The sequence below is a fragment of the Labeo rohita genome, chromosome 6 (assembly GCF_022985175.1).
Source record: "Labeo rohita strain BAU-BD-2019 chromosome 6, IGBB_LRoh.1.0, whole genome shotgun sequence".
Classification (NCBI taxonomy): domain Eukaryota; kingdom Metazoa; phylum Chordata; class Actinopteri; order Cypriniformes; family Cyprinidae; genus Labeo; species Labeo rohita.
In genome coordinates, this window is record NC_066874.1 from 26,201,823 (window position 1) to 26,222,925 (window position 21,103).

At 34.8% G+C, this 21,103-nt stretch overlaps 2 protein-coding genes across 4 annotated transcripts in view; both read right to left on the minus strand.

Moving 5' to 3' along the window:
- Positions 1 to 1,992: 1,992 nt before the first annotated feature.
- parp3 (poly (ADP-ribose) polymerase family, member 3) lies at positions 1,993 to 8,905 on the minus strand. Of its 2 annotated transcripts, none has more exons than XM_051112518.1 (11): positions 8,805 to 8,905; positions 7,970 to 8,161; positions 7,741 to 7,866; positions 6,633 to 6,812; positions 6,372 to 6,519; positions 5,832 to 6,052; positions 5,456 to 5,611; positions 3,992 to 4,072; positions 3,582 to 3,759; positions 3,242 to 3,385; positions 1,993 to 3,138 (listed from the first exon to the last, which is right to left on the minus strand). In XM_051112518.1, exons 2-11 carry the CDS (start codon positions 8,147 to 8,149, stop codon positions 2,960 to 2,962), a joined length of 1,593 nt encoding a protein of 530 aa, XP_050968475.1. In that variant the 5' UTR covers positions 8,150 to 8,161; positions 8,805 to 8,905; the 3' UTR covers positions 1,993 to 2,959. The 2 variants fall into 2 exon arrangements, with proteins under 2 accessions (XP_050968475.1, XP_050968477.1); XM_051112520.1 differs by lacking the exon at positions 8,805 to 8,905 and adding an exon at positions 8,309 to 8,451.
- Positions 8,906 to 10,600: 1,695 nt separating this feature from the next.
- The window catches only part of grm2a (glutamate receptor, metabotropic 2a), a 49,988-nt gene continuing 39,485 nt past the window's right edge, over positions 10,601 to 21,103 (minus strand). For both annotated transcript variants that reach the window (XM_051112517.1, XM_051112516.1), the window contains exons 4-6: positions 19,636 to 20,699; positions 12,820 to 12,997; positions 10,601 to 11,053 (exon numbers count right to left, since the gene is read on the minus strand). In XM_051112517.1, coding sequence (XP_050968474.1) covers positions 10,980 to 11,053; positions 12,820 to 12,997; positions 19,636 to 20,699 — 1,316 coding nt within the window. In that variant the 3' untranslated portion in view covers positions 10,601 to 10,979. The remainder of the gene's footprint in view (positions 11,054 to 12,819; positions 12,998 to 19,635; positions 20,700 to 21,103) is intronic.

Here is a 21,103-nt window from a genome sequence, read left to right on the forward strand (position 1 = left end):
GATGCTTCATTATTGATTATGTTGCTAATGGTGGTTGCTAATGGTTTTGGGCAAAGATACACAGAATGTTGGGTGAAGCGGCCATAGCCCAACAGGTGCTAACCAATCAGAATCGAGGAGTGGAACTAACTGCTTTATATTAAATATTACCTCATGGAACATAATTAAAGGGGTCCTATTATGCTCTTTTACAAAGTCTTGATTTTGTTTTGGGGGGTGTGCTAGAACATGCTTTCATGCCTGGTGGTTCGAAAAACGCATTGTTTTTAACATGATTTACATTATTACAATACATCTCTCCCAGCCTGGCACATAGGGATCGATTAGTTCCAGGTTTAATGAAGGCCCGCCTTCCGTAAATCAAAATGTGTTGTGATTGGTTAGCTCTCCCACTGCGTTGCGATTGGCGAAGAGCTTAGACGGTGTTTCAGTCCTTGTCCAAGAAGCATGCTCCTTGTACAACTGTTAGTGCAAGCTAGATTAAAGTGTTTCTTACTTTTAAATATGGAGATTTTTCTTACAAAAATCCCAGAGGGGGGTTAATAAAGCTTGGGAGCGCCAGGATAAATTTTAATATAACTCCGATTGCATTCCTCTGAAAGAGGAAAGTCATATACACCTAGGCTGCATGGAGGGTGAGTAAATAATATGCTACAGTAGTGTTGGGTCCTATCATCAGCCTGCGAGATCGCCAATACATGATATATTATCGTGCTAATGTATTTAATTATTTACATACTTAGTTTCATTGCCAGAAACCAGCTCCAGCATAAGGCTAAAAGCAGCCTAATATTATCAAAGAACATCATCACTGATTAGCCTAGCCTATTTTATTTTAGTGCATTTTAGTTTATGCATTTAAAAAAAAAACACTGGCGTTATAAGTGATGCTATCTACACTGTATGATGAATAAATCTCTTACCACACACTGCACACATCTGCAGCGCGTTACAGCTCTGAAGCGGCCACTCTAGTCAATGCTTGTGTTTATACCCACGGTGTTGCATGGCTAAAGTTAAGCTAATCCCCCACCTCCTCCCTACCCTCCCTCCAAGAATTTTAATTTCCGTAGGCGGGATTTATTTTAATGATGTTATAATTGACCACATTGACATCATTGCATTTGGAAAACAAACATTGTAGTCCAAAGGAGCCATTCGTTGTAGTTCTTGAAAAGGGATTTTTTAAAACCGAAATATCTCCTTTTGGAGTGGACTTTTGTAACTTTGTAGATCTTTTTTATGCCCAAAGATACACACCACACACTGACTAAAGTTCAAAAAGTGAAAAAGCATAATATCACCCCTTTAATTAACTACTTTACTTATTTTTATTCATTCATTTAGTGAATTCTGTGACCCTATATGTCTGCTATATCTTATAGAAGATATCCTGGACAATTCAAAACTTTACTTACTTACAAAAAGAACAAAAGAACATATTTTGCAATTATTATCTGTGTGATTTATTTTTCAATTCAGATCTTATACATAAATGTCAGTTTCAGCAAACTTTCAAAGCAGAGTGATTTTCTTTTAAAGAGAAGACATTGATTTCTTCTTTGATCTCTAAGCATCTGCATGTTATTCAGTATGCTGGTACATTACACAATACAAAGTAAAAAATGTAAACACAATTAGTTTTCTAAATTAACAAAAGTTTGGTTCAAGTATGCTTACTAGAAATTGAGATTTCTGTGCCACATGCTAAAAAGCTTGAATTAAGTAAGCATGTGGTGAACGTGATTAAAGAATGCTGGCTAAGACTGTCATTGTACTGCTGTCCACTTTCATCTCAGGGCACTGAGTGATTATATACACACAGGCTAGTAAAGCATTCATTCTTTTTATTAAAATTGAACTAAAACCATTGTAAACAGTTTTACTGATTGCACAGATGCAGCGCGGATCTCATGGGATAGATAAGATGTATAAAATGTTTGTATTTTAAAAAAGTGACATCTACTGGTCATGAGGAGAACACAACAGTGCAAATGTATAATTATTTATTATGTTAAGATTAACAAATTACAACTTTCCTTCACAGCTCACCATAACATAGCAGAAAAAAAATAACAATGCACATATATCTTTTGCCTTTGTAGTGCAGTAATTGTATAAACAGCTTTAAACAAACATTTGATAAAGAAAGCATCTGACTAAACAAAAATATCTATAAAGAGCTCTATAAGCATTATACATCCTTCATAATCCATGCTTACCAGCAATGTTTAAGCAGCTTGCATGCACAGTTACATGAATTAGTTAGATGAGCTTTAACTTGAATAAGAAACACAAAAAACTTTGTGAAATATCCTCTCAAAGATATTTAAACAATTTGGCTTCAATCATACTTTAGAAGTATTTTATTAAATAATCTTACTGTGTGTAAAATAAGGGTATTTAATGTGGGGAAAAAAACAAATCTTAAGAATCTTTTATCCCACTTAAAGTTGGCCTTTTGTCATTTTTTTTTATCAAACTGAATATAGGTTCAACATTTTTTCGAATGTTTAAAAGTAAACATATACTTTTATGAGAATACACAATCCTGCAGCTATGTTTCTAATATGAATAACATGTCAGTTACAGTAAAGTAATGATAGGAAGACATTCAAACCTCACTCAGATAGAAGGCAAAACATACTGTAAGGCAATATTAACCAAGTTTACAGTATATAATAAAGATGTCATGTAGTGATGACATGATTATTAGATTTTCCGACTCAATAATTAGAGGTATGATCAAATTAACATGGGTGAACCGTTTTACTGCCACACAAAAATCAGTTTAACATTCAACTTAACAAAATTACAATAATGTTAATAACAACATTATGAAATAATGATTATAACTGATCATTCAATGCTTTATAAGTGAGAGTGAAACCTCGTAGCAGAAGTGACATTCGTAAGTGGCTATGTATATGTATAACTGTAACTGTTTACAGTTCCAACTTCAATTCCAATTGAACTTCAATTCCAGGAGGTATCGAATGCGACACTGGCTTTCCTTATAGATGAGGTACTCACTATTGTAAAAGGAACTTATTCCGTACTGCTTTTGGTTTATGGCTTTTCCCTGAGGAACTGCCACTTTTTTACCATCAAACTCAATGAAGACATCTTTCGATGGATCTAAAGGAGAAAAGAAAAACAAGAGACTTTAGGCATTGCATTTAACACTATACATGTGTAATAAGAGAAATGAGGAATGATTTTTGATTGTATGTGGAAAAACCTGGCTCTTGGTTTCCGCGTGCAACTACGCTGTCATAGCCAGCAGGAGCCTTCCTTAGGCTGCAATCATCCTGTGTGATGGTGTACTCTTTTCCCAGAGCAACTTCATTTAGAAACATGATGCCAATGTTATTGGACGGATACACTGAAAACACAAAAAAAAGACTATAATAAAACACCATTTTAGAGATAAAAACGTGCCTATTAATTATGTCTACCACATTATCAAGCAATCCTTGTTATCGTGTTGCCATGTTGTACATAATTACATTTTGTATGTGTTTATATTGTGCTTTTTCATTTGAAGTCTATACTGATGCAAACAAGGTCCCGTTCCTCACCATAGCCAGCAGATTTGATGTTTTCAGAAGCAAAATAGATTCCCCTGCCCACACGTCCACCAGAATGGGGCATAATGCGAAGGCCGCTCTTCAGAATGGCTGCGACCACTGCCACGTTTGTTCCATGCCAAAGCAGCTTCCGGTTCTCCAATGCATCATTTTCCCTGAAGCGCTCAGCCTACACAAGCAAATGCGCACATGCACGCACACACCAAGGATTTAATTAGGAGAAGAAGAACAGAATTCAAAACACCCACTGAGACGGCTGGTGTGAAATGAAATTAGGAATCTTAATGGGCATCGAAAAAGAGTTCATGTGGAAAAACATCACCATTTATTTGAACAGTAAGATTTTTTGTACAGTTACAGGTTTAATGTTTACTTTAATAATGCTTACTACTACTATTTACCTCTGTATCTCTGTCAACTTCCCAAACGTCCACCAAAGTTAGTCTACTTTCTCCAGTGGCGCTCAAGTACTTCTCAATAATCTTAAGAGAGAGAAAACATTTTGGCGATTACTGCATTGCATTTCAAACCACAACTCTAAATCCATTACTTTTATAATTCTTAGTAAATGTCTGTAAATATATATATAAAGTTTTTGAACAGTAAGATTTTTAATGTTTTTTTAAAGAATTTTCTTCTTCTCACCAAGCCTGCATTTATTTGATCTAAAGTACAGCAAAAACAGTAAAACTTTTAAAAAAATATATATATATTTTTACTATTTAAAATAACTGTTTTCTATTTGAATATATTTTAAAATGTCATTTATTCCTGTGATTTTATTACTGAATTTTTAGCATCATTACTCCAGTCACATGATCCTTCAGAAATCATTCTAATAATCTGATTTGCTGCACTAAATTTTATTATTATGTTGAAAACAGGTGAGTAGAATCTTTTTAGGTTTCTTTGATAAATAGAAAGTTCAGAAGAGCAGCATTTATCTGAAACAGAAATCTTTTGTAACAATATAAATGTCTTTATCATCACTTCTGATCAATTTAAAGCAACATAAAAGCTACGTGAAAGTATTAATTTCTATAATCCTATAATACTCTGTAATTATGCAAGTTGATATTCTGTTCATAGTTTTTCCCAAGCACATTTTAATTCCAAACCACATCAATCTTAATAACTGCTATGAATTTTGTATTTAATTAGTTATACAGTAAGTGGTATATAATTGTTCTCAAGGGCTGGAAGTGAAAAATGCTTTATACTCACGTGTGCATAATTATTAAGCAGGTTTTTTTAACTCATGCTGGAAAGTCAAAAATTATTGAATTCCCATGAGAATTATTTAAAGCTAATGAAATACAGAAATTGCAAAATTAAATCAACCACTGGACAGCGAGATGCTCATTGGGTCAGCAAGGTCGTAAAATAAAAACAGGTGGAGAAGAAAAGGTGCATTAACTGTAAAAATATTAAGAATTAAGGTGAAAATATTACAATTATTTATAGCAGTTATTAAGACTGATGTTGTGTAGAATTGATAAAATGTGCTTGGAAAAAAAAATATGACCAGAATATCAATTTGCATAATAATTACGCACGCCCTGTATATAACACACACATAAATAAATACTTATGTCTTCAGTGAGAATATGTGATTTTTCTTTTAAATCTGGGAATAAACTGCAATTAAAAAAAAAAGTTGACACAATTGAAAAAAATCTACATCTAAAACTCTTGCTAATTAAACTTCTTAATAATATATAGTACACTGCATCATTTTAATGAATTGAATTTAATGTAATCATATATATATATATATATATATTTTTTTTTTTTTTTTTTTTTTCCAGATTTAAATTATATTTTGAATCCCAGATTCCCTGTGTTGACTTTCTATGCATGCAAACCTTAAATTCCTTTGCTTTCTTATTCATTAAGCTTAGCTTGCATTTCAGAGACTGGTAATTTTGGTCAACAGGATGAGGCACCGCATCCTTCATCTCTTCTTTGGCTTTCTCGGATTCAGCTTTGAGACTCTGGGCAATCTCGATGTCTGCAAGAACCTACAAGATAATATGGAAGTTTGGATTTTAGTAATTCTTATTCTGATGTTAAAGAACTTTACATTGGTCATTTATGTAACACACAAGATCAATGAGTTATTTTGTAGCCAAGACTTCTTTGGCCCATGAATGATTTGACTAACAAATAACGCAACCCTCTCTGAGAAATACAGTAGAAAGTGTTAACTAGCCACTATTTCATAAAACCTGTGAATCTCACCAAAAGCATCTCTTTCTTGGCCTGAAGGACAGAATCATCAGAGATGACTGGGGGTCTGCTGCGGCCAAAGTTATGAGGAATTATGGTGAAGAATTTGTTGGTGAGTTCTTCTAACTTGTTCCGTTCCCTGTTCTTTATTGCAGCTTCAATCTCCTCCAAAGCCTCAAAGCCTTTGGCTATCTGCTGCTTACTGAGTTTCCCCAAGGGCATCTTCTTAATATCTGACGGAAAAATATGCGATACACATGAAACTCCTCCACAAAAATGGATCTTATTTAATGTTACAGATAGGGCTCGGAGAAGCAGTAGATAGGACTCAAAAAGGCAGCAAAAAGTTCACTTCACAATTACACTGCCAAAACTCCCCTGTGGCCTTCAGAAATACATGTAAAATGGGAAATTAATCCCTGAGCGATCTGCAGTCTTCATACAGTTTTAAAAGCTATAACTTATTTTCCTCAGGTATCAAAGAACCACAAAGAAAGGAAATGGGACTTTCAGTCCATTCAGTGATTCAAAGATGTATCAGGATAAACTAACCCAGGTTCATGCTGGTCATGGCGTCTTTGAACATGTCATTGTTGAAGATGAATCGGATGAGTCTTTCAGTTGCTTTATCCAATGTACAAGGCAGAACATGCTGGTGTTCACTTTTCACCTTCACATCTCCACCGTCTACAGTGTCAACCTGCATGAACCACAAATTATTAGAAATGGTCAAATGTGTTACTCTTTTGCAAACTTCAAGGACTTCAAAGTTCAATCAAGGATGTAATAAATGAATAAAAAAAGGCTAAATACCTTCACTTCTGCATCCTGGTCCCCATCTACCTCTATCAATGTATACTTCCCATAATGCGAGACAAAGTCTTCTCGATCGCTCCAATTATTCTTGGTCTTGTCTTTGAATTTCTTTTCAAAATTTTTAATGGCTGCATCTGCGGTAGATGGACCAGCTAAATTCTTTTGGCCTGACTCTCCCTGAAAACAGTGAAAGACAGCAAAAATGAGTCATCCATCCATCCATTAGATGCTACAAGAGCATTTTTGCATATTATGTTGCAATATACAGGTCAAAAATTTACTTCCCCATTTCAGAATCATTAAAAATGTTAATTATTTTACCAAAATAAGAGGGATCAGACAAAATGCATGTTATTGTTTATTTAGTACTGACCTAAATAAGATATTTTACATAAAAGATGCTTACATGCTCATTGATGCTCCAGAAGGAAAAACCATGCATTAAGAGCCAGGGGGGTTAAAACTTTTGGATAGAATTTAGACATGTACATTTTTCTTATTTTGTCTAAATATCTTTTTTTTTTTCATTTAGTACTGGCCTTCAGAGGCTACAGAAGATAGTTACATGTTTCCCAGAAGACAAAACAAGTTAAATTTACCCTAATCTTCAAATTCAAAATGTTTTCACCCCCCCCCTGCTCTTAATGTGAGCATTTGAACCTTTTGTAATAGTTACATATGAGTCCCTCAGTCATCCTCAGTGTGAAAAGATGCATCTCAAAATCAGTATTATTGGAAAGGGTTCAAATACACAAAAATGCTGGAAAACCAAAGAACCAGGACAAACAAGGGACTCATGAACAACTATCACTAAACAAAAATGACCCACAGCTGTGGGTCATTCAGGCAACAACACAGTATTAAGAATCAAGAGTATGTAAACTTTTGAACAGGGTCAATTTTTATAAATTCAACTATTATTTTCTTATGCGGACTATATGTAAACATCTTTAATGTGAAATATCTTATTCAGGGCAGTACTAAATAAACAATAACATGCATTTTGTATGATCCCTCTTATTTTGGTAAAATAATTAACATTTTAATTATTCAGAATGGGAGATCTCAACTCTTTTTGATTGACAAAAGAAAGAAACTAACTTACCACTCTGCCCCATCTTGTCCAGCAGTAGTACTCTCCCCCAGACACTAAGACTTGGATTACATAGAATTTGTTGTTGTTGTTTCCAATGTTAGTTTGGTTTAGCATACAGTCGTAATCTTCGTGAACCTGTACGTTTAGATCAAAATTTTCTGTGATTCAGGGCAAGAAGTAATTTGAGTTTTTGCATTTGCATTGTTAACTTGCTATTTTATTAATTGATCAGTCTGACCTCAACATTTGATAGATGACACAGGCTGTCTGGGTTCCTCCTGCCCTTCACCCGTGATCCTGTTGCCTTCAGAGCCTCTTTGGCAGAGGTGAACTTGTCTTTCGGGGGAGCTTCAGGCTCCTCCTTTACCTTCTTCCTTCCAGCTTTGGTTTTTGAAGCTGCCTTTCTCTTAGGTGCCATTCTCTTTCCTCTCTATTAACCATAATGTTTATATTTAGTATGTTAACAATGGTATAATGTCCTGTTCCAATCATATATATCACAACATATTTAAATCACATTTTACAAATGGAAATCTTAAATAGGTTTTCATTGCAATATCACAATTAAACATTTTACCTCAAATAGATCTTTATTCCTGTTCCTAATCAACAACAACTATCTTTATGATACAAAGTCGGATAAAATGGTATGATATCTAATTTCAAAAGCTTGTTAGCAATAAATCAACACAGTAGCTGAGACATGCACGGACATGCTGGAGTTTACTGTAAATGACGTAGATCCCCTTGGCAGCCTATCAGAGCTTGGCTGCATTTAAAATACATTCATTGAAAACACGGGGGGGTGTCTCCAGGCAACACTGAAAACATTTGCTAACTAACAATTCTGTTTACGAATAAACATATTGGTATATGTGAAATGACACGTGTCCATAATCGCTGTCAAACAGGTGCTATGTCGTTAATGCAAAGCTTGTAGCTAAACTTGAGTGTTCTTTATGCACACCTTCAGCTTAGCTTTACAAACCTCTAGCAACGTACAGTCTACAGAGCAATATGACAGGTAAAAATAACTGGCGATTTTATTATTAGTCATATGAAATTATACTGACCTGCTAGTGGTCGGGCTGTCAAAGTTTGCAGATTCACTGTCACTCTCGGGACTGTCTGTAGCTTCACTTCCGTGTTTCTGAGCGACGTCAACGTCATCCCCTCTCCTCAGCCGTTCAGGAAGCAAAACAGTTACCACAGTAACAATAGTTTACATCAAACTACCATAGTTAATGCAGTACTGTAACCTTACATAAATAAACATAAATGAATTTGGTATAACTTTCTGCCTGTTTTCTTTGAATGACAGTTGTGTTTAACACCATGTTACCGAAGTTGCATTCATGACGTTGTAATTCATGACCAATCAATCAATCAATCAATCAATAAACTCCCCATTAGTAGGACTATTGTTTTTAGTGAATTTCTCTGGTATTATGCATGCCAGTGTTTCGAGTTATGGTGTAGCCATATCAAATGGATGCGGGTTTTTTTTCTCTCCAAATGTTTACTTTTATTATGACAGTATTTTGTGTAGTACAAGTTTCTTTAAAACTTTAATAGGCCCTTTATAACATGACACACTACAATTAATTCACTAAGCTATAATGCTGGCTTACCTGAATAGAAGCAGTGCTTGAAAGGAAATAGTTAAAAATATGTGACCCTGGACCACAAAACCAGTCATAAGGGTCAATTTTTCGAAATTGAGATTTATGCGTCATCTGAAAGCTGAACAAATAAGCTTTCCATCGATGTATGGTTTGTTAGGATAGGACAATATCTGGTCGAGATACAAATATTTGAATATGTGGAATCTGAGGGTGCAAAAAAATCTAAATATTGAGAAAATCGCCTTTAAAGTTGTCCAAATGAAGTTCCTAATAATGGATATTACTAATCAAAAATTAAATTTTTATATATTTACAGTAGGAATTTTACAAAATATCTTCATGGAACATGATTTTTACATAATTTCCTAATGATTTTTGGCATAAAAGAAAAATCAATAATTTTGATCCATACAATGTATTTTTGGCTATTCCTACAAATATACCCCAGCGACTTAAGACTGGTTTTGTGGTCCAGGGTCACATATTGTTTAAAACACAAAACGAACTATACTCCAGTATATAGGCAGTTCAACAGCAGGCCTAACTATTATAAATGAGGCAGAAAATGACCACAGATATAACCATCACGAAAAATGAATGTATTGGGTTGACAGGACAATTTCCTGTTTGTCACTTCACCACCAATGATTGAGTGTGCAACACACTGTATATTATTTACCCTTTCTGTAACATAAGTCAGACTGTGACAGGCTGCATATGTGAATATTGTAGGAAGGATTGTGATACTTAGTCTATGAGACATGGTTCTTCAGTAGACTATTAAATATGTAATGCAGTAATAACATAATTTGCAATATTTTCTCTTTTGTGAATATGTTTCTTAATGGTTTATTTATTTTCTAACATGGTAGCTACTTTATGAAACAATGAAATTGGGGGCATAATTTAATGCATTAGGCATTTGCATATCACCTATATTATAAAAAGGTCATTCGGGCCATTATTTTACACAGTGCAACAAGTTTGCATTTAACATGAATATTACTTTAATAATAAAAGTTGACCTTACCCAATTTGATGTACTGAGCAACTATATCCTCTAGGTGGGGACAATGTACAGGTTTTTACTTTGTGCCATGAACGTTGTGTAAATATTTAATTCTTTAAAGCTCCTGTGTAAGTAATTTTTCACTAATGTACATTTATTTTAATTTAAATATAATATAATGAACTACCACAGGAGTTAAATCAACCAGGAGAGCTTGTATTCATATAAAACACATTTTATTTACATAAATTACAAGAAAGCACAAACCAGAATCACCATAAATCTACATTAAAAACATCTTGTATATAATACTTTAAACAGATTTACTATATTTTAACTCCATATCTCAAACAATACTTTATTATGGTTTCCATAAAAAGAACAGGTATACAGTTTAAACTGGCATCCCACTGATATTATCTAACTAGTCAGAGAGAGAAAGAGAGAGAGAAACAAAATGGGATATTGTACTCACAGCACGTTGAGAACAACATAACAGGCATTCTTTATTCCGAATAGCCTCCTCAACATTAGCAAACACTTGATTTCATGACTAGTGAAGATAAGATTTTTTCTGTATACCGCATTTGGCAAATAAACAGGAATCCAGTTTCTCAGAGTGAGGATGTTGTTGAGTCCACTACCTCTCTGCCATTACATACTGTAGGCACGATGTTGGAGGCCGAGGCTGTAAAGACAATGTTAAAAACAAAGATATTGTAAGTTGCAAATCACAGTGTATTACCATTACCATTCAGTACATGTTTTCATGTATTTTGGTGACGCTCATTAAATTGAATTAAAATGAATTTTACTTTAATTCAGACAAAAAAATTATATCTAAAAAAATAATTATTTATGAATTCCTTCCCTCATTTTATTTACTTGTTCCCTAGTTTTACTTAAATCGTGGCCATGAATTAAGAATTTGTCAATGACTTATCAATTCATTCCCTTGTTTTAGTAAATCATGTCAACTTTGTATTAATTTGTTCCTTGTTTTGATTTTAATTAAAATGAGTGAACAAATTTGTACAAGTAGGCACGATTTATTAAAATGGATATTTTTGTCCCGCATGCCATATGCAGGGCTCCATACTTTTAATTTTTTTCTCACTGTTTTGTTTTTATTATGGCAATAAAGCAATAAATCACTGTGGTATGTTTTTTAATGCAGCATTGATTAAAGCCTGCACTTCAAATACTCCCATAATGAATGTTAAGCATTTTACCATTTAAAAATATATACACTACCAGTCAAAAGTTTTTGAACAGTAAGATTTTTAATGTTTTTTTTTTTTTTAAGAAGTCTTTTCTGCTCACCAAACCTGCATTTATTTGATCCACAGTACAGCAAAACCAGTCAAATTTTAAAATAATTTTACTATTTGAAATAACTGTTTTCTATTTTTAATATATTTTAAAATGTAATTTATTCTTGTGATTTCAAAGCTGAATTTTAGCACCATTACTACAGTCACATGATTCTTCAGAGATCATTCAAATATTCTTGATGGTCAAAAAACGTTTTAATATTATTATTATTATTATTATGTTGAAAACAGCTGAGTATATATTTTTTAGATTTCTTAAATTAATAGAAAGTTCAGAAAAACAACATTTATCTGAAATAGAAATCTTTTGTAACATTATAAATGTCCTTGCTAAATAAAAGTATTCATTTCTAGAAACCACTTCCCCCATTTAAAAAAAAAAAACTAAATAAATAAAAAAAACAAAAATGTTTCTTGAACAGCAAATCAGCATATTAGAATGATTTCTGAAGGATCATGTGACACAGAAGACTGAAGTAATGATGCTGAAAATTTAGATTTGATCACAGGAATAAATTACATTTTAAAATATTTTTAAATAGAAAGCAGTTATTTTAAATAGTAAAAATATTTCATAATATTACTGGGTTTTTTTTTATGTATTTTGGACTTGGTGAGCAGAAGAGAATTCTTTTAAGAAAAAAAAAAAACATTAAAAATCTTACTGTTCAAAAACTTTTGACTGCTAGTGTAATTATTATTTTCACTGAGTATTTTTGCATCATGGTAATATGAGTAATTGTATGATAATGGAAAAAAAAGGTACATTATAGATACTAATTTATTTATTTGTTGTTTTGAGGTGAAATATTATTGAACTATTTCGTGAGACTCACATACAGTATGTACTCATGTTTGCTACAGACGTAACAGTGCAATGCAATAAAGCCAAATACCTGCATTCACAGAATCAATGATACTTTGTTTATTTTCCAATATTACTCCACCATCTTACAGTACTGAATATTGCGATCAATATCTTTTATTTCTGATGGCAGTTCAGACCATATTTTTGAATATGGGTGACAGCAGTTAATCAATATGTTTGATTTAACAGCTGCTGTTGATTACATTGATGAATCTGCTGTATTGAAGCTAGAGATCATAACCAAAACTGTACCTTGAGAGAAGCTGGAGCCAGGGCCAGTGGTCACACTGAATCGAGTGGTGGCCACTCTGAGCGTGGTGACGTTCTTCTGCGGCTGAAAGAGGATGATGTGGATCTTGGGAGCGAAGAGACAGCCCAGCACAACTGAACCGCTTAGACTCACAGAGATACACATGGTAGTGGTCTGTACCTGAGAGAGTAGACACAAAACAGTGATTACACCACCTTTACATTTACACAGTGACTCCACCTGACTGGCTGATTCATATTCATCAGGGATGTTAACATGGCATTGAATTTATTTTTTCACTGAACTCAATTCCACAGTTGCCAAAACCTACGCAGCAGAAGATGTATCTTAAGAGGATGAATCCATGTGCAAAACAGGTGTGTGTTTGCCGTGTATGAGCAATCTCATGCATACTAATACAGGTATTAGAGACATGCATTGGCAAATAACATGTTGATGAGAAAGGGGGTGAAGCAACAGAAACTGTTTCTAAGATTTTCACGGTTGGCTGAGATCTTTGCTTGTATTGTTACATTTAATGTGTCAGATGCTTTTATCCAGATTAATGTGCATTCAAGCTATACATTTTCAGGCCCTTTGTTTCAAAACTCACGGCCTTGGCATGCTCTTTGAGTTGGGCAACAGAAGGATTTTCATTATACAAAAGTTTCCTTTTTTTATGTCGAGTATAAACAGATAGCTACTGCTTGTTTTGATCTGAACTGGATCACAAAACATTATAGTTAACAGGCCTTTCAGGGTCACAGATTGGAGAAACTTCAGTATGACCTTGTTAAATAATTACAAAGTATGGTTCATCTACGATGAATTAGAGTTTTTTCTCAATGCCAAATGAACAAAGAGTTGCTCATTCTTTTTTCCAGTATGATAGATTTAAAAGTGTTTCTGTGAAAGCGGCAATGCGTCAGAATAAACCAAAGTGCTTGTAAATAATGCATCATTCAAAAGAGAGCTGTGCTAGGAAAGGTCTTATATCCTTTCCCAGCAAGCCTTGCTCTTGTCTTTATAAACATGCAATTTTCATATAGAATATCACACTGAATGTTCTTTAACAAAATATCTCAAGAGTGAAAGACTGGTATCTGAAATGACTACAGTAAATACACAAACTAACGCACTGACAAGAATCTGACTGCATATAGAAATCTAGCTCTCAAAGAGCCTCAAATAACAGGAATCGTTTTTATTTTCATTTTCATAGAGTCATTTATGTGTGACTCTGGACCACAAAACCAGTCATAAGGGTCAATTTTATTATAAATTGAGCTCTACACATCATTTGTTTTCATCAAGCTGAATAAATAAGCCATTGATGTATGGTTTGTTAGGATAGGACAATATTTGGATGAGATTCAGATGCAAAGAATCTAAATTTTGAGAAAATCGCCTTTAAAGTTGTCCAAACAAAATTCTTAGAAATGCATATTAGTAATCAAAAATTAAGTTTTGATATATTTACGATAGGAAATTTCCAAATTATCTTAATGGAACAGGATCTTAACACAATATCCTAATGATTTTTGGAATAAAACAAAAATTGAAAATTTTGACCCATACAATGTATTGTTGGCTATTGCTACAAATATAGCCATGCTGCTTATGACTGGTTTTGTAGTCCAGGGTCACAAATATTTTAGGATTTCTAGGATTTTGAAGACAACATTTGTGGTCCCACTATTTTATTTTGGTTCCACATTTTTTATTCAAGTCTGGTTCTGAAGTTCAACATTTATTATTAATCTTACAAGCAGTGTGTGCTCTTTCTTCTGCATATCAGTGTTTTGTAGTTTGCAGGTGAGAAGCAAAATGACAGAACTAAAATGATATCTGCGGGATGAATGAGGCTGTAGCATTTCCTATGAGTGTGTGTGGGAGTGTGGCTCGGTCTCGGTCTCTAAGGCACACCTTGCTTTCTGAGCACAGGCCCCAGCTGGGAATCATCCTCCCATGCTCTAACACATCACCTCACACTCTCACACACACATTTATAAAACGCAGAGACCCTGAACAGAGAATGACATCCTGTCCAATCAGAATTCAATGAGATTCTCTTTTCTCTCCAGTTGCCTTTTTTCTAGTTCTGGTTTTGATAGATAATGTAGGACTGACCCTTGCAGAAGCCCCCTACAGCCATTAACATCTCCGAAACATGTTTCTATCCTTCTTTTTGTTCACTACAACATCCAAATACAATATACGGTAGCTGTTTTACTAGCAGTGCTGACTGTTTTTACCAGTACTACTAAACGTAAACGATGCCACTGAACAGAACTCACAAATTTTGCTGATTATTGCTTTAAAAAAATGGTTAATTATTGTCATGTTTTGGGTTGTACTAATTAGATGACTGGGGAAATCATTTGGAGTACTATGAGACTGCCAAAAGTTATAAAAAAATTAAAGAAGACAGCAAACTGACTGTCAAACAAAAGGCATTTGTGACTGGCCAAACTGAACCAGGATTTTCAGGGCAAGAATCTTTACAAAATTTTTGTTTGTTCATATCATTTCCAGTCAGGTATGTGAAATTTTAGGCTAATATCTTAATTAATACTGCTTGTACATATCTTTATCACCTATTAACTTTAGTTTGTCAAAATATTGCGCCCTTTCCTGCTTACTTAGTCATTCTCTATATGATTTAGCAGCTTCCACATGTTTTTCTCTGCAGTTTAGACAGCATAAATTAGCAGAACAACATATTCAGTAGTACATTAACCGTGTAATCCATGCCCTTATTTACATCCATTGAGCCACTTTTCCACTATCGGGCCGAACTGTTCTTGGACGGTCAGGTCCGGTTCGGGTTGTGTTTCCACCTGAGCCTGGTACAGCACGGCACGATTACAAACCGTTCTATGTGGTATTTTTAGAAAGGAATTTTATCTTCTGTGTCCATCTCCATTGGCATGCATATCTCCCTCAGCATTTGTTGGTAACATTATACCAGTCGTCGCCTTCTGTTTATTTTATTTTTTGCGCCAAGAGTTGTGTCCTTTTTTTCTGTTATTTTTTCTGTTATAAGTAAATATAAGATAAAAAACTGAAATATTTGTTCATCGTCCATATCACTGTTTACATTACAATTGCGTTACCAAGGCAACGTCTGACGCATTTGTACTTACATTCCAAAGAGTTCCGTTATCAGCACAACAGTGGAAAAACCATATCCGTGCTGACTGGCCCGGATCGGCACGGAATGGAACAGTTAAGCAAAGAACGGTTCGGACCGATAGTGGAAAAGCGGCTCAAGTATCTCCAATATGGCCACGCATCCGGGTAACCGACCAAAACGTGAAGTAAGTGCAAACCTTCTATTTTGGACGTATTGAGTAACCGCTGAGCTAACTTCCGTTTGGGTGCTCTCGTGTTCGGTTCTCCACAGAAAACCATGTAAAAATTGTGTAAAAAAAGTTGACTGAATTAATTAAACTTTTTCAATATAAAGATAAAAATGTGGCTGTCACAGCAACAGTTATAAGCTTAAAGGAGTAGTTCACTTCTAGAACAAAAATTTACAGATAATTTACTCACCCCCTTGTCATCCAAGATGTTCGTGTCTTTCTTTCTTCAGTCTTAAAAAATTATGTTTCTTGAGGAAAACATTTCAGGAATGTTCTCCATATAGTGGACTTCTATGGTGCCTGCAAGTTTGAACTTCCAAAATTTGCCTTTTAATCTCAGTTGAGGAAGAAGGGTCTTATCAAGTGAAACGATCAGTTTTTTTCTAAAAAAAAATTTACAATTCATGTACTTTTTAACCTCAAATGCTCGTCTTGTCTAACTCTGTAATCCATACAGTTAGAGTAGGTCGAAAAACTCCCATCTCATTTTTCCAACTTCAAAATCATCCTACATCGCTGTTTTACCTTTTTTGTAAAGGACATTTGACCTTCTTTGCACGTTTACTTTGTAAACACTGGGTCGGTACTTCTGCAGCGATGTAGGACGATTTTGAACTTGGAGGAGAAAATGAGATGAGTTTTTCGACATACCCTAACTGTATTGACCCGGATTACACAGAGTATGCATGCACATCACAGAGCTAGACAAGACAAGCATTTGAGGTTAAAAAGTATATAAATTGTTTTTTTTTTTTTTTTTTTTTTTTTTTTAGAAAATAAATGATCGTTTCACTAGATAAGGCCCTTCTTCCTTGGCTGGGATCATTTAGACCCCTTTGAAACTGCATTTTGGAAGTTCAAACTCGCACCATAGAAGTCCACGTTATGGCAAGAGAAATCCTGAAATGTTTTCCTCAAGAAACATAATTTCTTTATGACTGAAGAAAGACCTGAACATCTTGGATGACAAGGGGGTGAGTAAATTATCTGTAAATTTTTGTTCTGGAAGTGAACTTCTCCTTTAAGGAATTCCTGTAAAGTACTTGTTTTGCATACCAGCAAATCTGTCCATGTCTGGCACTGTATGAATTGCATAAATGATGACAAAAGAAAATGAGCATGGCTTGCAGCGCCTAAGTTAAAAAAAAATGTGTTAAAATAATGTGTGCTGTTATCATTTTGTGGAAAAACTTCACTTAGATCGGTAGCTGTATATATGTGCACTCACCTGTGTTCAATGCAGCTACTGTAACCTTGCATTGCTTCATGCAATCTACCCACTCATTAAACTATGACAGGTGAGTTACTGCAAAAAGATGGTCATTGCTACACTGTAAAGTGATGAAACTATGGCGCCATGTGCTTTTTAAAACCATATAGGTTTAACATTATCGGATCGGAAAATATATTAATTTGAGTAGAAACACTAGAGACCGGAAATGTAAAGCCTCGTTCCAGTTAAGCGAGACTTCAGCGTTCAGGAAAAAGGTGGATATATATAAAAATTATATATTGCAAAATCTGTGCCAAATTATAACCAACCAAATATTAATAATAATATTAGATAATAATTAGAACTGAAAATAAACATTAAGATATTTTCCTTTTGATTCCTTTGTAATGCATGGATCAAATGGCTGTAAAACTGTAAAAATGTGCTTCAAAAAATGTAAAGGTGTTTATTTAATAGTACCTGTCCTGAAGCACTTGAGTGAAGGATACTCAGACCAACTGAATAGCATGTTTTCATAGGCTAGTCATTTGCTGGGATGAAATATCCCCACTTTCTTTGTTCTACATTGAACAGCTTTTGAGCCACATGAAATGTGAGCTTTTCCTTTCATCAGTGCAAAAGACAGGTGATCAAAGAGATTTCTCTATCTGCCATCTGAATTGGCAGGTACGGTAACAAAATCAATCAGGCAAACTCTCCGACTCTCGCTCTCAGGGAAAATTGTATATATGCTAAAAATAAAGGATAAAGTCAGTGTCGGAAAGTGATTAAGGGTTATAAGAGAAGCTCATTATCTAAATGATGAAAAATATTCCATGCTGTCATTGTGTGTGCAGTGTGATTTGAAACAGCCCCTCTGATATCTATTTCCCAGAGGAGAGCCGCTAATATCCCCCCGGCACAAGATTTACTTCTCAAAGAAATCGCATTGTTATACAGAACACTCAGGCAAAGCATTCATTAACAACATTGAGGGAGAGCCATCAAATTCAAAATTACCTTATTTTTTCTTTAAAATGGTAGATTTCGCAAGTTTAAACACTTGTTTTCTATGTTCTATTGTGAATAAAATATGGGTTTATGAGATTTTCAAATCTTTGCATTTTGTTTTTCTTTACATTTTACACAGCATCCCAACTTTTTTTGGAATTGGGGTTATATCTACACTACCAGTAAGATTTTTGATGTTTTTTAAAGAAGTCTCTTCTCCTCACCAAGCCTGCATTTATTTAATCCAAAGTACAGCAAAAACTGTACAGTTTTGAAATATTTTTCCTATTTAAAATAACTGTTTTCAATTTGAATAATTTTAATTTAATTTATTCCTGTTATCAAAGCAAAATTTTTAGCATTTTTAGAATGTCACATGATCCCTCAGAAATCATACTAATATGCTGATTTGCTGTTCAAGAAACATTTATTATTATTATTATTATTATTATTAAAAAAATAAGAGAAAGATCCAAAGATCAGCATTTATCTGAAATAAAAAAGCTTTTGTAACATTGTACACTATACCATTCAAAAGCTTGAGCTTTTTTGGGGGGTGGAAATAAATTATGTAAATTAACACTTTTATTTAGCAAGGATGCTTTAAATTGATCAAAAGTGATGATAGACATTTATAATGTTAGAAAAGATTTTTATTTCAGATAAATACTGTTCTTCTGAACTTTCTATTCATCAAAGAAACCTGAAAAAAAATTCCCTCAGCTGTTTTCAAAATCATAATAATGATAATAAATGTTTTTTGAGAAGCAAATCAGAATGTTAGAATTATTTCTGAAGGTGACTGGAATAGTGATGCTAAAAAAAACAGCTTTAAAATCACAGGAATAAATTACTTTTTAAAATATATTCAAATATAAAATGGTTATTTGAAATAGTAAAAAAAATGCTGTTTTTGCTGTACTATGCATCAAATAAATACAGACTTGATGAGCAGAAGAGACTCCAATCCACCTAGCTCCATTCTTTTCTACAGCACTGTTCACAATCCAGTAAATAATTAAAACTATTTTGCACAATTTTTTTTTGCTGAATATCCTGTTGCACTCAGAAATAGTTCAGATTACGGAAACAAAATAGGTTGCATATGACATTTCACTTTGACTCTAACATAAAGTTGTGATTTAGAGGCTATTATTTTAATAGAAAAAAAAACTGACAGGCTATTGAGTGTCGTTGGACCATGCATTGGACCTTACATATTTACTTACCCTATAGTCACTGGCAGTAACATAGAAGATTGGCTGGAAAGCCAGCCAGATTATGCACGTGGTGTACATGGTGAAGCCGATGAACTTGGCTTCATTGAAGTTCTCTGGGCACTTTCGAGTCTTAAAGGCGTAAAAGGTACAGAGGATGATGAGGACACAGTTGTAGGTTAAAGACATCAGCATGCTAGAGTCCTTGCTGTTGCACTTCAATGTCACCACGTCTCTTCTTTCAGGACTGACCTCCTTTCTCACCCCAGGAGCCTCAACCAGAAGCCAGACCACCACTACCAGGAGCTGACAGGAAATAAGAGCAGCACAGATGGCCACCTGTGAAGCTGGACTGATGAACCTCGGCCTTTGGGCTCCATCTTTAACGCCGTTGAAAATCCGAGCGATGCGATTGGTCTTGGTCAGCAACGCAGAGTAGCAAACGGCGAAGGAAGTTCCCAGGCCGAGCCGCCGTAACGTGCACACTACAGCAGAAGGTTTGCTGATGTAGATGAAGGTTATGCAATAGCAAAGTAGGACACCTATGAGAAGAATATAGGAAAGTTCACGTCCACTAGCTTTCACCACCGGTGTCTCATTGTTCTTTAAGAAGAGGCCGATGACAAAGAGCGTGCAGAGCATGCCAAGGCAAGCAATGGTGACTGGTCCAATAGCCCAAGCATCCTCCCAGTGAATGTACTCCTCGGGTAAATTATAACACCCTGTGAGATTGTCCAAAGGCCACTGTCCGAAGCTACAATCTGCACAGGTGAATTCATCCAGAAGGTACTGGTAGGGCTGGCAGGGGATGCAAATCCAACAGCAGACGTCACCAGGCTGCATGCTCTTTATTTCGTTTTTCCTACACGGGTCGCTGCACTGGGACGTGGGCACCACTTGGCTTTCCCAAGGAATCAGGCTTGTGTTCAGAGTTAAATCCTGAGACCAGTATCCCACTTTCCTATAGACATACTCGTCATTCTCTTTGTGATAATGGAAGATGTTGTAGCGGCCCAGGCTGTCCCCGAAAGCATCAAAGTGAACTATGTTCTCTGTGTCAGCTGGGCGAAATGGATCTGCGGACACAAAGTGCAAATGATAAACATAATTTATTTACATTCTTGCCAACAGAGAATAGATATTTTAAAGCAGCAAAGTGTTTTTCTTTGTAAGCAGAAAAATTTACAACCCTTCCTATGTAAGTCCTCCCTACTTCAGCATCCTGCCCTCTACGTTTCTCATTAGGTTTGTAGATGCACTGGACTCAGGTGCGAACGGTACATTTACATAATTGAGGTCAGGAGGTTGATGCATTGCCTGGTTTCTATGATGTAATTTGGCATTCTTGGAAGAACATCACGAAAAAGCAGTCAGATGGCAAAAAGATTTAGAAATAGCTATAGGAAACTGACACACTTGCGTTAGTTCCCTAATACAAGCAATTGACCACTCAGCACAGACATTTAATATACATGCCTGC